Source organism: Syngnathoides biaculeatus, chromosome 9 (genome assembly GCF_019802595.1).
Source record: "Syngnathoides biaculeatus isolate LvHL_M chromosome 9, ASM1980259v1, whole genome shotgun sequence".
Classification (NCBI taxonomy): Eukaryota; Metazoa; Chordata; class Actinopteri; order Syngnathiformes; family Syngnathidae; genus Syngnathoides; species Syngnathoides biaculeatus.
The window spans coordinates 5,772,348-5,785,798 of record NC_084648.1 but is presented as its reverse complement, the minus strand read 5'-3'; the positions used below and the strand labels follow the sequence as shown (position 1 = coordinate 5,785,798).

Below are 13,451 nucleotides of genomic sequence, written 5' to 3'. Positions count from 1 at the left end.
ACAATATACAAGCTTTTACATCTGGAAGAATTTCTCTGCAGCTTCATTGTTGTTGCCATTTAGATGTCATTCTCGTCTTTAAATCCCAAGTTGAAAAAGGTGTCATCACCTCTTCATGCTAAAGAAAGAAAACAAAAACAAACATTGTCAAGTCAGGTGAGTAGAGACTTTGCTGTAGCACAGTAATCTTTTTCTTGGGCAGGAACCGTCAGCTGCTCAAGGCATTGCTGTCACGTCCCATCGGAACGAGAGGTAGGACCCAAATGCAGGAACTCGGAAGACGCAAGGTAGTTCAAGAAGAGACACGTTTATTGTATGCCGAGATCGGGGATCGAGCAGGCAGTCCGGTGCAGCAGCGGTTGTTGGGGCGTCGGGCGAAAAGAGCAGATGAGTGGGCAGGCAGTAGTCGGTACACGGGGAAACAATCAACGCAGGCAGAAGTGTCAAGGAATCAGGCTTACAAGGTTGGTCAGAGAACGGACGAAGGTCGGTACACACAGGTTCAGTCAGGAATACGAGGGTGCTGGAACGGGACATAAAGCTCAACGAACTGGCGGCCGACCAGTCGTCACCGGGTCCTATATATACGGGGGATGATCAGGCCGCATGAGGCACAGGTGTTTGCCTCCCAATCACCACAGCCGCACAGCTCGCGCTGAAGCGGCAGGATCATGACAATTGCGAGCAGGCATGGCATCATGGTGAAGGAGCCATGGCTACTTCTGCCACAATTTTAAACCCCGAAGAATCTTTACATTTTAAAAATATTTTTCCAACACCATAAGTAAGAAAGTGATCTTGTCTTTTTATTACAAAAAACAAAAACAAAACAAAAGTAGAGTCTTTGCAAAGAGAGGAATAGGTACAAGTCTTACGATTTGTCACCCCTTACTGGAGCGCAGACCAAAAAAAAAGACCCTTCATTAAAGTGAGAGGGAAAGAAAAAGAAAGCAAACAATTAACTTCATCCAGCTGCACTAGCAGTCACAACATGACTAGGAACAAATAACACGCACAGTATGACCGGGAAAGAGATGGTAGTCACAATATAACAATAAAGCCTGTGAAGGTTGTCTGAAACTGATAGAAGTAGCATTTGGTAAATAAAACATACATTTTCCAACACATGCCCCAATATCATCAGTTATTAATCACATATCACAACCCCCCCCCCAAAACATTCTCAACAACCATAAAGCAGATAATACCAGACAGAATTAGCACAATGGGTATCGACTCACTGGAAAAATACCGCCAGGGCAGTGTAATCAGATAAAAAGACGGAATATTTGGTACAGATAAAATATACAATTTCCAAAATGAGACATGAATAAAAGTTAAAACAAAACACACACACACACACGGAAACACATTGTAGTTGTACATTGCAAATACTTTTTGGAAGTTTTACAAAAATGTTATTTGGTCAAAACAAACAACAAAAAAGGATATACAGTGTATGATGAATACTGAAGAATTTAATTAACGCATTGCAAAGATTTAGAAAATAAAAAAACTCAACTGGATCACTTTGGATCCATGTTGCAGATCAAAGGGTTCAAGGACACATGCAAAGAAATGTATGAATATTAAGTAATCAATGGAAGCCACCAGTTCAATAAGAATTAGTGAAATTATTTCCCAACCTGACAAAATGGGTCCCAGTCAACTGCACATGAATTTGCCTTTTTTTTTTTTTTTTTTTTTAAAGATAAAGGTGTTTTATCTGACAGTTGACATTCGAGGCTACGCCCTGACAAGCTGCAAGTTTTGGTGTGGTAAACAAATGTTTGCGTGTGAAACTTTATTTTAGTTTTCTTCCCACTGGTATCAATGAAAAGGAAGGGAAGTCTCTTTTCAAGTGAGTTCACCTGCATTATTTGGATATTTCAAATGGGACTGCAGCTTTGAGGTGATGTAATTGTGTAACTGGCAGTGCAAAGAAAGCACATGACGAAGTGTTAAAAGTATTTGCAGATGTCGCTCACAAACTCTTCTCTGAGAAGGAACTGTTCCAGATAGGACGCAAGCAATCAGTGATCTTCATGTCCCAGGAGAGGCTTTTTTAAACATTATTGCAACCTGTAAGTACAATTTACTTATTATTATTGAAAAAAAAATGCTTGTAGTTAAAGTCGGCTATGACTGTTTCCAGTAAATACAAAACCTCTGACGTAGCTACACACGTGTGACAGCCAAGAGCATGCCAACCATTCTATAGTACACTGAATTGTGTGGTTTTTAGTCTCATATAGGACAAGAACTTTATCATCAATAATTCTCTCTCTCTCTCTTTTTTTTAAGAACACATCTGTGACAAGATAATAATTACACATAATGAAGGCACACTCTAGCCAAACCAGTGGCTTCTTTTCCATGAAAAGGGTAGCGGCACCAAACACTTATTTGTACATGGTATGTAAATTACAGTGCAAATGCATTCGAACGGAATCAGATCCAGTATAGCACGATTTAAACTGAATCAGGTACAGCAATGTACAGTAATGACTTGCGCTCCTTTGCGTGCACATAGCATTGTGACATTTTATTCATGTTTAAATTGATGTTCACGTTCCAGTCACATTAATTGCAGTCGTGTGAATATTGTAAATTAGATGCAATATATTGTAAGGCAAAAACAGCTTCAGCAATTATTATTAGATATGGTGGGTTACGGCTCCCACTAGTGGACGAAACGTATCTCCTTGTTATTGGTGGGTATTTTGGGTTGACAACTGCTTTCAACATGTTTTAGGATTTGTTTTGGGTGTGAGCGTCAAAGTCTGCGTGGCCTCCCATGATGTGCAGGATTGGGCATCGTTTGAATTTCAGCAATTCCGATCCCGATTCCACTTCCTCATTTTGATTCAGATTCTTTTTGGGGTCCTGTTCAAAAAAGGTTTGCATGGTTTCAATAAAGTGTGTCCAAATTATGAACATCCATTTTCTGAGAAGCCCAAAACATAGACTAAAACGAACATTCAACGTGGTTCTTTTTAACCAGTCTCAATCTCAAACCTATGAATTAAAAGGAAGTGTCTGGAAGTAACCCAATTGACTTCATATTCATTTATTAATGTTTCGGCAAAAAGTTCAGTATTTTATTGTTAAAATTATTTGTGACTGTTTATCACGGTGGCACAGTGGAGAACCTGTAGAGCCTTGGCCTCACAGTCCTGAGGACCGGGGTTCAAATCCCGGCCCAGCCTTTGTGAAGAATGCATGTTCTCCCTGTGCCTATGTGGGTTTTCTCGAGGCACTCCGGTTTCTTCCCACATCCCAAAAACATACATTCATGCGTTCATGAAGGACTTTAAATTGCCCCTAGGTGTGATTGAGAGTGCAAATGTTTGCCTCTCACTATGTTCCCCGCGATTGGTTGGCAACCATTTCATGGTGTACCCCGCCTCCTGCCCTCTTACAGCTGGAATACAGTGCTCCTGTGACCCTTGTGAGGATAAGCGGCTCAGAAAATGGATGGATGTTTGTGTGTGCACGTTTTAACATGACTTCCCGTTTTACAAAAATGAAAGAACATCCAGAAGGCAAAAATGAGTGACGAATGGAACCAAAAACGTTTATTCCTTTACCTAGCGTACCGATGACACACAAAGTTAATGTTTTAACTTTTTGTATGATTTTTTTTTTTTTGGTCACAACTCATTGTGATGTAAAATTGCTAGTTTGTTCTTTGGTGAAGTCTTAATTCAATGTTAAGTTTTTGTTTTTTTTCCTTCTGTCGTTGCCTCTTCCATTGGTGTGAAGACTAAACGCTAAAAACAATCAGTTTAAAAGTACAACCTACTGTTTATTTTTATAGCTAGCTCAATGTTGGCATTCTTGGTGTTCTTATTTCACTCAGCCAGCTTGACTTGACTTAAGTCCCGTGGGGTGTAGGCCGAGGCTTGGGGCAGGAAGGAAGGCGTCAGACTTCTCTAAACATCGCGAAAGCCTCCTTTGTACAAAATCTTATTCCAAGTGTTGCACTGAGAATGAATTTGAACAGAATTAAGACACTTCAATTTGCAGCTGCCGTTAAATTTTTTTCTGCGTTCTTCTTGGTTGTCTTTATTCTTTTGTCTCTCGGCATCGAAACTGGGACAAGAAATGTTTTAATTTGAACAGTTCCGGGAGAACTGAGATGCTCGTCCCAGTTCCAATCAGTGAATTCTCGATGCCCAACCCGAGTGAAGCGGGTATACTGGAGAATTCTTTTGAAATTGTAGCAAAGGGTGCTGAGTTGCTGCCCTTCTGTCACTTCAAAAACACATTACAGTAAATTATTGTGCAATGTTTTTGTTTTTTGTAACAACACACTTCTAATGAATTTATTTTTACTTTCCTTCCAGAGAGCCTGCCCTTCTTGTTTTGAATGAGACTTCAAATATTTAGTTTATTTAGCTAAGTAAGGAAACAAGCAGAAGAAAAATGAGAAAAAAAAAAAGTAAACTGTGGAACCTTTTAAAATCAACAGTAAAAACTTGCTATGCAGGAAAAATTGTTGGACAGTGCGGCCACTAAAATTCTAAATGGAAAAAACACAAAACCAACTATTGTCGTGCATGAGTTTGAGCCGGAGGATGAAGTGCACGTACAACGGATCTTTTGCGAAGGAATGATGGAGATGATATCTGACACGGCCTTCAGAGGCTTGAGACATCATCCTGAGAGCCTCCTGCTCTATTTCACAGTGGCAGGTACACACTTCACTCAATATATTTATCTCACTTACAATCTTTATCTTTGAAAGCATTTCTTGTCAACAAGAGAAGGTTGTGTTCAAGATATATAGTTCCTTTTGGGATCAAACATTGTTCTTCACATTCATCAAGTGGCATGATGGTCTCAAGCAGGATACATACGTAACAAAATATTTCAACGTTTGCCTCCCAATAGCCACGACCCCATCTCAGATGTGACAGAAATAATGGCCTGAGCAATTATCATGTTGTGTGGGGGGTGTGTGACGTTTTTCTCTCTCTGTCTCCCCAATTTGCTCTGAAATCATTCGAGGTTGATAATTGTGAATGTCACTCCTGTTGAACATTTACAATCCCAAATCTTTTTGTATGCGATCAACAGCGAGTTTGGCTGAGCCACAGACTCAACTGGGACGACAGCCAATTAGGAAGCAACATGAAGCTCGCACTCTTGCCAGATTACAGGGGAGCAATTAATTGGTTGTCTTGAGTTAGTCTAACATGTTTCACAAGTTATTTATCACAGGAAAACAAATGACGAGGCATTTATACCCAAAATGTACCTATCAGACTAGCTAAGAGTTAGCCAAGCTTTTTCTTTTTGTATTATTCTAGTAACTCTTGTTCTTTAAAGCTCTGTCAGGCTGTGACCTCTGACCTGATCTATGGTACCATGCTAGCTCTCAAATGTCAGGCATGCCTTGCGCTAGATTATTGAAAACCATTGGCTTGGTACTTTATTAAGCACTTGTAAGGCGCAGGTGTGATTGGTGTGGCTGAAGAGCTCAAACCTTCAAATCAATGTACAGTATTGGTCAGGCATGTGCACACAGGGCCACTACAAGGTGCTCAAGAACCTACCCTTTTTTGAAAGAGGACTTGCCCCAAAACATCTCTGTGGAGTTGATTTGTAGAGATGTATGCCACTGTTAGCATATTGGACGATGATATTGCACCTTCTGGAGTCATTAGACTTCCTACAGCAGATCACGCACCTGACATTAAGGTGTTTAAATGAGAGTTAAGTCGATGGGAGAATTTGCATGGCCAAAAAAATCATGTTTTTCCTTCTTATGCATGAGAGAATATGGTCCTAGGAAAGCAAAAAGCAAAGATGATTTTTTAAAATTTATTTACAGGATGTGGGGGGTCTGTGGTTTAAATTAAAAAAAAAAAAAATCAATGATCTTAAAAATCTGTAGGTGTGTACCCCGGTTCAGAATTTTGCATAGCATTCATCTTTTATGTATTCCTGTACTTCCTACTCACTTTTCCATTTCAAAATTCTCCCAGCATATTTGGTAGCCAAGGAGAAAAGATAATCCAATATATGTAAATGTTTTCATTCATACTTCTGCCCTTATCTTTTTTTTTTAAGCAGCTGTCGGTTTAGTGATCACAACGTGCTGGTGGGTGATAGCACTCCTCCCTGCAGTTGTGCTGTGTGGACGTTACTTCTGCAGCCGGCGAGTGATTCATGGTTATTTGGAAAAAGCCATGAGCTCTGACATGGGTCACATTGAAGAGTTTTACACGAAATCACCAGGCAAGTACCACTTTTTGTGCCTCAAAAATGCAAAATTAGATGAAAAATCATTTTAAAAAGTCATTTGCAGGTATCACAGACATTTTATACTGTGAACAAAACTCTAAATGTAAAATGTCATGTAATGAATGCAATTTTTTTTCATGAATCTAACTCTGATTGAAGACTATTTTTGATCCACTTTGCTGCTGATAAAGCAGACAAAAGACTATTGAAACCTCATTTTGAGGAAATAAGAGTAGTAAACTGGAGTGAGTTTTCAGACAAATGAAATGTAGCTACATTATTCATGATTTGTGAATGCTGCAAATATTTTCAATTTTTTTGTTTTTATTTTTACTTCTGCAATTCTGTGTTCTCTCCATCAGATTCCCGCCTTTGGGTTGCAACGCTAGATGGCCAAGTGATAGGTATTGTAGCAGCAGATGGCCACAAAACAGAAGGTTTTGCTGAGCTGAAGCGGATGTCAGTTGACCGCAGGTATCGGCGGTGCGGTGTGGGCATGGCGCTTGGATTTAAAGTTCTGGAGTTTGCCCTAACTCAGGGATACGCCACTGTTGTCTTGGGAACCACAGCCTACTCACCCGCTGCGCACCAGCTCTACCAGCGTCTGGGATTCCAATGTAGTGGGATCACAAATGGATACGTGCCACATGGTGCAACACAGTCCTTACTGGAGAGAATATTCTATAGAGTCTGCCATCATCACTACAGACTGGACGTGAAAAATATCCCTTTAAATGGACACTAACCCCTCTGAGAGACAAAAACAAGTGAAAAACAATAACAGTTCACTTTTGTCCTTATCATAACTGGAAAATTTTACAAGATAACGACACTATCATCATCTTTGCTCAAGTGTGACATTTTGTCTTTAAAATAGTTTAAAAAAAGAGCATTTCTGGTTTTCAAACGTGTAAAAAAATGCACTATTGGTACAGCCAGTCTTGCAAGGTAAAATCTACAATCTATACCGACTCTTTTTTTAAGCATGTTTGCAGGATTAAATAATACCTTTTAATTGGCTCTGTTTTAATATATGCCCTAATATGTGGAGGTCAAACATTTGAAAAATTGGCTATGAAAACCTTTTCAGTGCCCCCCCTTGATTTTATTGTAACTCCCCGAAATAAAATTCTGAGGTTTGGTCACATGACGTATGCCGCCATTGTGGGGCTAGTTGTAATGTTAATTTTGGTGATCAGCAGAAGGTGATATTGACAAAAATGGCTGTGTTCTAAATTTTATCTTATTGTATGGACACAATAACTAGAATAGTGTATTTTGATTACTAGTGGCACATACAATGTCCTGTATTCTTAGTGCAAAAAAGAAAGAAAAGGAAACACAAAGAAAAAGAAAATATTTTTCCTCAATTTATAAAGAAAATTATTTATGCTTTGGAGCCATCTCTTTTAACTTGAATGCTCTGTTCATTGGCTGAAGTGCTTCAAATGAATGTACTTTTAAAGGGAAATAGAGGCACAATTTATGCAGACTGCAGTTCTAGAGCACAAGCTCGCCATTTGGAATGAATTCTGGTTCACGCAAGGTAGTCCAAAGACATCTACCGGGAGACACGTCATGACTCGGATGGTGGTTTTGTCTACAGGCTCCATTTATGTGCAGAGTAAGCACACTTTTGCACTTATTAGTGAATGAGGCCCATTCCACACTTAGAGAACATTTTACACAAGAACAATTGTGATAAAACACACGCGGCCTAGAATAGATTTAAATTTCTTGAATTCCTCCTCCATCCTGCTCATTTTTAAAGCACTTTCCTGACTTATGTCTATTTGACTGGAACCCAGAATCAGAATAAGCTCTGATCTTTTTGTTCTCAAGCTCCTGTGTTCTGAATGAGGCTCAGCTGTTTAATGCTCTTTCGAGGAAGTCCAGTCAGAAGAGTATTACAATCGTCAAATCTACTTGAGATAAAAACATGGCTCAACTTCTCCTGGTCTGTTTGGAACATGGTAGCATTCAGGTAGTAGAAGGTTATTTTTGATGATTTATATGGAAGGACTGCTGAAAGTCAGATCTGAATCGATCAGCACCCCAAGGTTTTAGACTTTTTTTTTCAAGCAGTGACTCCAGGTATTTGCTTAGAGCAATTATTTTTTTCTTTACTACCAAAAACAACTGCCACAGTTTAGTTGTTTAATTCAGGTTGAATAATATATAAATGGGTAGCACGGTGGATCAGCTGGTAAAGCGTTGTCCTTACAGTTCTGAGGTCCCGGGTTCAATCCCAGACCCACCTGTGTGAAGTTTGCATGTTCTCCCTGTGCCTGCGTGGGTTTCCTCTGGGCACTCCGGTTTCCTCCCACATCCCAAAAACATGCAACATTAATTGGACACTCTAAATTGCTGCTAGGTGTGATTGTGAGTGCGGCTGTTTGTCTTTATGTGCCCTGCGATTGGCTGGCAACCAGTTCAGGGTGTACCCCGCTCCTGCCCGTTGACAGCTGGGATAGGCTCCAGCACTCCCCGCGACCCTCGTGAGGATAAGTGTTGAAGAAAATGGATGGATGATGTATAAATTAGGATATGTGGACGTTCAGACGGTGTATGCAGAGTGATGGGGTTTGTTGAGGTCGTCAGCAGGTCAACTAAGAATACGGTTGACTTTTCTGTATTCTGTCTCCATTTGTTCCATAAAGTGATTGAAAGAGCACCTGTGGCTGTTTCCATCCTTCCTCTACCCAGACCACCTGTAAATGGATTACAGTCATTCTAACTAGACTTGGTAGCCTCTATTCAATTCGCCACCAATGTTTAACTAACAGACGTGAAGACGCAACTTAAGCCAGTTGTACTTTCCAAAAGGTACTTTACACTTCAGCTTGTTTTTAAAGTTTGAAATTATTCCAAACGTCAGATCTTCTCTGTTCATAAAGCACTCTTTCTCCTGGCACGTACCGATTGCTATGAGTCAACAGTAACAGTCAATTTAGAAAAATGACCCTTTTTTTTTTTTTTTTAGAAGTGATTTAATGGCTACTACTTTGTTTTGTGTATTGTACTCTTTTTGGAGAATGAACTAGCTGTTTTAGCATTTCTCATGCTTGTGTACTGACTGTTAAATTGTTCAGTTGAGGACAATAATTTTTTGGTAATAATGCTGAGAATATGATAATACATGATGACAAATTCCCCTGCCAGAGCCGTCATGTTATCATTTGGAGGTGTGGAGTTACATCCCTGGGGAGGGGTTTGTGTATCCCGATGATCCCAAGAGCCGAGCTGTCTGGGGCTTTACGTCTCTGGTGGGGTCACCAGCTGGGGTTTGTAACAGAAAGAACAAGCTCATGGATACAAGTGGCTGAAATGCTCTCCGTGAGAGATAGGGTGAGAAGCTTGGACATCTTGGAGGGGATCAGAATTCATCTGCTGCTCCTTGGCATTGAGAGGAGCCAGATAAGGTGGCCCATGTACTGTATATGGTTCGGATGCCTCCGGGACGTCCCCCTGGTGAAGTGTTCTGGGCACGTCCCACCGGGAGGAGATCCCGGGGGATGTCCCAAGACACGCCGAAGAAACTACCGTAATTCCCGGCCTACGCAACGCAACTGGTTACAAGCCTCACCAAGCACATTTGTAATGGAAATGCCATTTGGTATATACATACGCTACAGGTATGTAAAAGCCGCAAGTGCCTACATTGAAACCCACATTGAAACATGAGCTATTCACAAAGAAAGACGGTATACAGAGACTAACGCTAGTGCTAACGTTAGCATCGCACTAAAGATAGCACTAACGCGAACAGGACTGGTTAAAATAAAATTTACCGGTAAATATCATTGAGACACGGCAGTAACACAGCAGCAACACGCTAGCACAGCACTAACGCTAGTGGAGGGCTAACAGGCCCAGTAAAAGTCACTTCCTTGGCATATATATTCCACCGGTCTCATTTTTACCTTTACTGCTTGAGTGCCCCCTTGCGGCCGTTAGAAAAAAATGCACAAATTAGCCACATCACCGCATAAACCGCAGGGTTGAAAGCATATGAAAAAGTCACGGCTTGTAGGCCGGAAATTGCGGTACGTTGCTCGGCTGGTCAGATAAAAGTGGCGAAGAAGGAAATGGGGCATACAGGAGACAGAGAGGAGAGAGGAACCCAAGAATTATTGTATCATTAAGGGGGAGGAAAAAAAAGAAAGCATTTTTGGCCTGTGAACTCCAAATTTCAATTAAATTTCTGTCTGTAAACTTTTAAAGAAGCTCTGTCACTGATTCAGTTTCAAATTTTTTTTTTTTTTCGTTGAACAGGCATGATGTTTTTTGTAATAACACGAGTTTAGTTCCTTTTGCTGGAGTTATTTCATTAATCATCTTTCCTATTTCTGCACATGACTACATGCTTGACGTTTGAAAATATTTCTGCTTAAAACATCCACTGGCTGTTTCACATACTGCCAGGTCATGTTTCCATGCTGTGGCAATGAGGTGATCTCAAGAGGCTACGCCAGTGCAAAACTCCTGTCCACAAGCGAGCTGTCAAGAATGTCTTTTTGTTTTTGTGGACTCCCTCCACCTGCCCCCTCCTCACCCCACCCGGCCAGTGCACTGCATTGGATTTATTGTGTGAGAAAAATCAGTTATGGAGAGTGAACCAACTGACTCAGACTTTTGTTTGCAACTGCCCATTCAGCACATCTGCGGTTTGCAAGATCACTTCTTCCTGATATTGGTTCATATTAGGAAATACTGCCTGAGTAGCTGTTGTCCAAATATTTCTTCGACATGAAATTGGTATGTTCTCACAGTCACAAACACAGGACAGATTAGCTGATGAAATATGACTGATACAATTTGATTACATTACAGGAAATATTTAATAAACGTTTCTGGTGGCCCTGTAGCTCAGTGGTTAGAGCACTGGTTTGATAAACCAGGGGTTGTGTGTTCGTATCCCACTGGGGCCTCCACTCCCTGAGAAGGGTTGCGTCAGGAAGGGCATCCGGCGTAAAAATTGTGCCAAACATATGTGCGTTCATCTGAGATGACACGCTGTGGCGACCCCGAAAGGGACAAGCCGAAAGAAACTTACTTTATTTAATAAACGTTTCTAACGTCATGTATTTACCAAAAGTTAAGATATCAACTTTTGAGGACTATCATCACTGCAGAGTGTTAAGTTCATTTTTCATTCATCTATTATATATTCATATTGAAAAAATATCATTTTGTGCCTTGAGTAACAAATTAAATCAACAACAAAGTTCAAACAGATGCGAAAATTACTTCTTAAATCTGCGTGTGTAACCAGCTTTTAGAATTTGTAAAGGAGAATTACAGGTATCAAACAACAAGGTTCAGACCAGGACCCAAAGGGTCGAGGTTTGTGAGAAGCCACAGAGATGAACAACAATAACGAGGCAGATGCAACAATGAGAGTTGAGTAGTCACTCATATAATTTTAACTAGTTCTTGTGAGGTAGAATTGATTTACAGGAGCAGGAAATATATGAGTTGGCAAAACTGCCCTTTTTGAGAAAGAGAAAAAATAAATACATTGTGTGCATGAAATGAAAAAAATTGTCCGTGGGGCCCCTTCAATGAAACAAAAGAAATTGAGTGAATGTGCTGTGTAAACGTATGATATGGATATGGGTGAGTGTTTACGTGCAAATCCTTTTGGTGGTGATGTCTCGGTCTTTACAGTGGTTAGCTCGCCATCTTCATCAACTTGGGTCGCCAGAATCCTCGGACAGTTTCTGTCCTCAACCAAAAACCTGATCTTTTGACAAGGTCCATAATACTAGTTCAACAGCACTCATTTACACATACAAACACATATACTATACTATACTATACTATACTATACTATACTATACTATACTATACTATACTATACTATACTATACTATACTATACTATACTATACTATACTATACTATACTATACTATACTATAGACATATTGAGCTCACCTAGAAGTATTAAGCAGCATGCTTAATTTCTCCTTCAGTAAAGGCCTTTCATGACAGAGAAATGTACTACAGGGTTCATACTCAGTCTTACCAAAAAAAATTTAAGGGCTTTTTAGGGGTTGACACGGAAAAAATTTAGGGCCGACACGAAAAATTTAGGGCCATCGTGGGAAATCAAGAGTAAGGAAAAAAGACTCACTCAATGGTGCCATAAACCTTTCTTGGTTCATCAAATGTTCCAGTATCCCAGTACCTGTGACAGTGATCACCTGTCGCCCCTTGTGGTAGTTCTCATTGATATGACCATTGTCAACGTCTTCACATAACAGTATACAGAAAAACAGATTCTAACTACAATTGCAACTATATACACAAATGTCTTCTACTGATGTCTGTTTCAGCACCCCTACTCTAGCTCCTTGAGCCTACCCACTGCCTCCTCTATTTGTTGCTGCAGAGGTGCCAAAGTGGCTCTCTTGTCCTTTGCTCTGCCTCTGAGTGCATTGGCCTCGGTGATAAACCTCAGATTCCTCTTTTCTTCTGCCTCCTCAATAAGCGTAGATATGTCAGTCTCTATTCTGGATTTTTTGGCTTTGAGGCAGTAGAGATGAAATGTGGGCAGCGATGCCAAATGTAGCCAGGTACGAAGTCTTCCTTTCCCCACTGTGGTAGTTTTTAGCAATCTCACTGTCTGGGAACATGACTGCAAACACTTTCGAATTATTTTCACAAGATTTGTATCTGTAATGGCTGCAGATCACTTTTAAAGTCCACATGATCTCTGCCTTTAATGAGTTCGTCTTCGTGTATTGAACTACGTTCATAAAGCCTGACTTCTGACTGGACAACTGTAGGTGCGCATTAGGGATTGCAACCGGTTACAAATAACCATTTAGAACCGGTTTTCGTTTTTTTGAAACCGAAACTGTAATCAAACTCTCGAAATCATTTCTTCCGGTTCCGGTACTCCACATTGCACTATTTTTTCAACATCATTTCCACTTTTTTCAAATTTCGCTGTTAGAGTAAAGTTGGACTCAAAAGAACATTCATTCACCCATCTTTTCAAGCTGGTAACTCTGCTTGCACAGATGGCAGTAAAACATGTGCCGATCTTTTGGATCTCGACGAACCCAGCTCCCAAACTCCTTACTTTCAACCCAAGTTTCTTGAAAAATGCACTTCCCCGTGATACATGTTGGATCGATGAAAGAACTACGCAACGTCGTCACGAAGACGAAGTGAAAGGACTACTCACGGA

The 13,451-nt window shown here is 40.4% G+C and overlaps 1 protein-coding gene across 6 annotated transcripts; it reads left to right on the top strand.

The window, feature by feature from the left end:
- Positions 1-1,653: 1,653 nt before the first annotated feature.
- LOC133506628 (N-acetylaspartate synthetase-like) lies at positions 1,654-11,006 on the top strand. Of its 6 annotated transcripts, none has more exons than XM_061830948.1 (6): positions 1,654-1,861; positions 1,969-2,084; positions 2,756-2,899; positions 4,350-4,697; positions 6,079-6,246; positions 6,615-11,006. In XM_061830948.1, exons 4-6 carry the CDS (start codon positions 4,487-4,489, stop codon positions 6,995-6,997), a joined length of 762 nt encoding a protein of 253 aa, XP_061686932.1. In that variant the 5' UTR covers positions 1,654-1,861; positions 1,969-2,084; positions 2,756-2,899; positions 4,350-4,486; the 3' UTR covers positions 6,998-11,006. The 6 variants fall into 6 exon arrangements, with proteins under 6 accessions (XP_061686932.1, XP_061686935.1, XP_061686937.1 ...); XM_061830951.1 differs by having other exon boundaries at positions 1,654-2,084; positions 4,350-4,405; positions 4,493-4,697; XM_061830953.1 differs by lacking the exon at positions 2,756-2,899 and having other exon boundaries at positions 1,654-2,084; positions 4,350-4,405; positions 4,493-4,697.
- Positions 11,007-13,451: the final 2,445 nt, after the last annotated feature.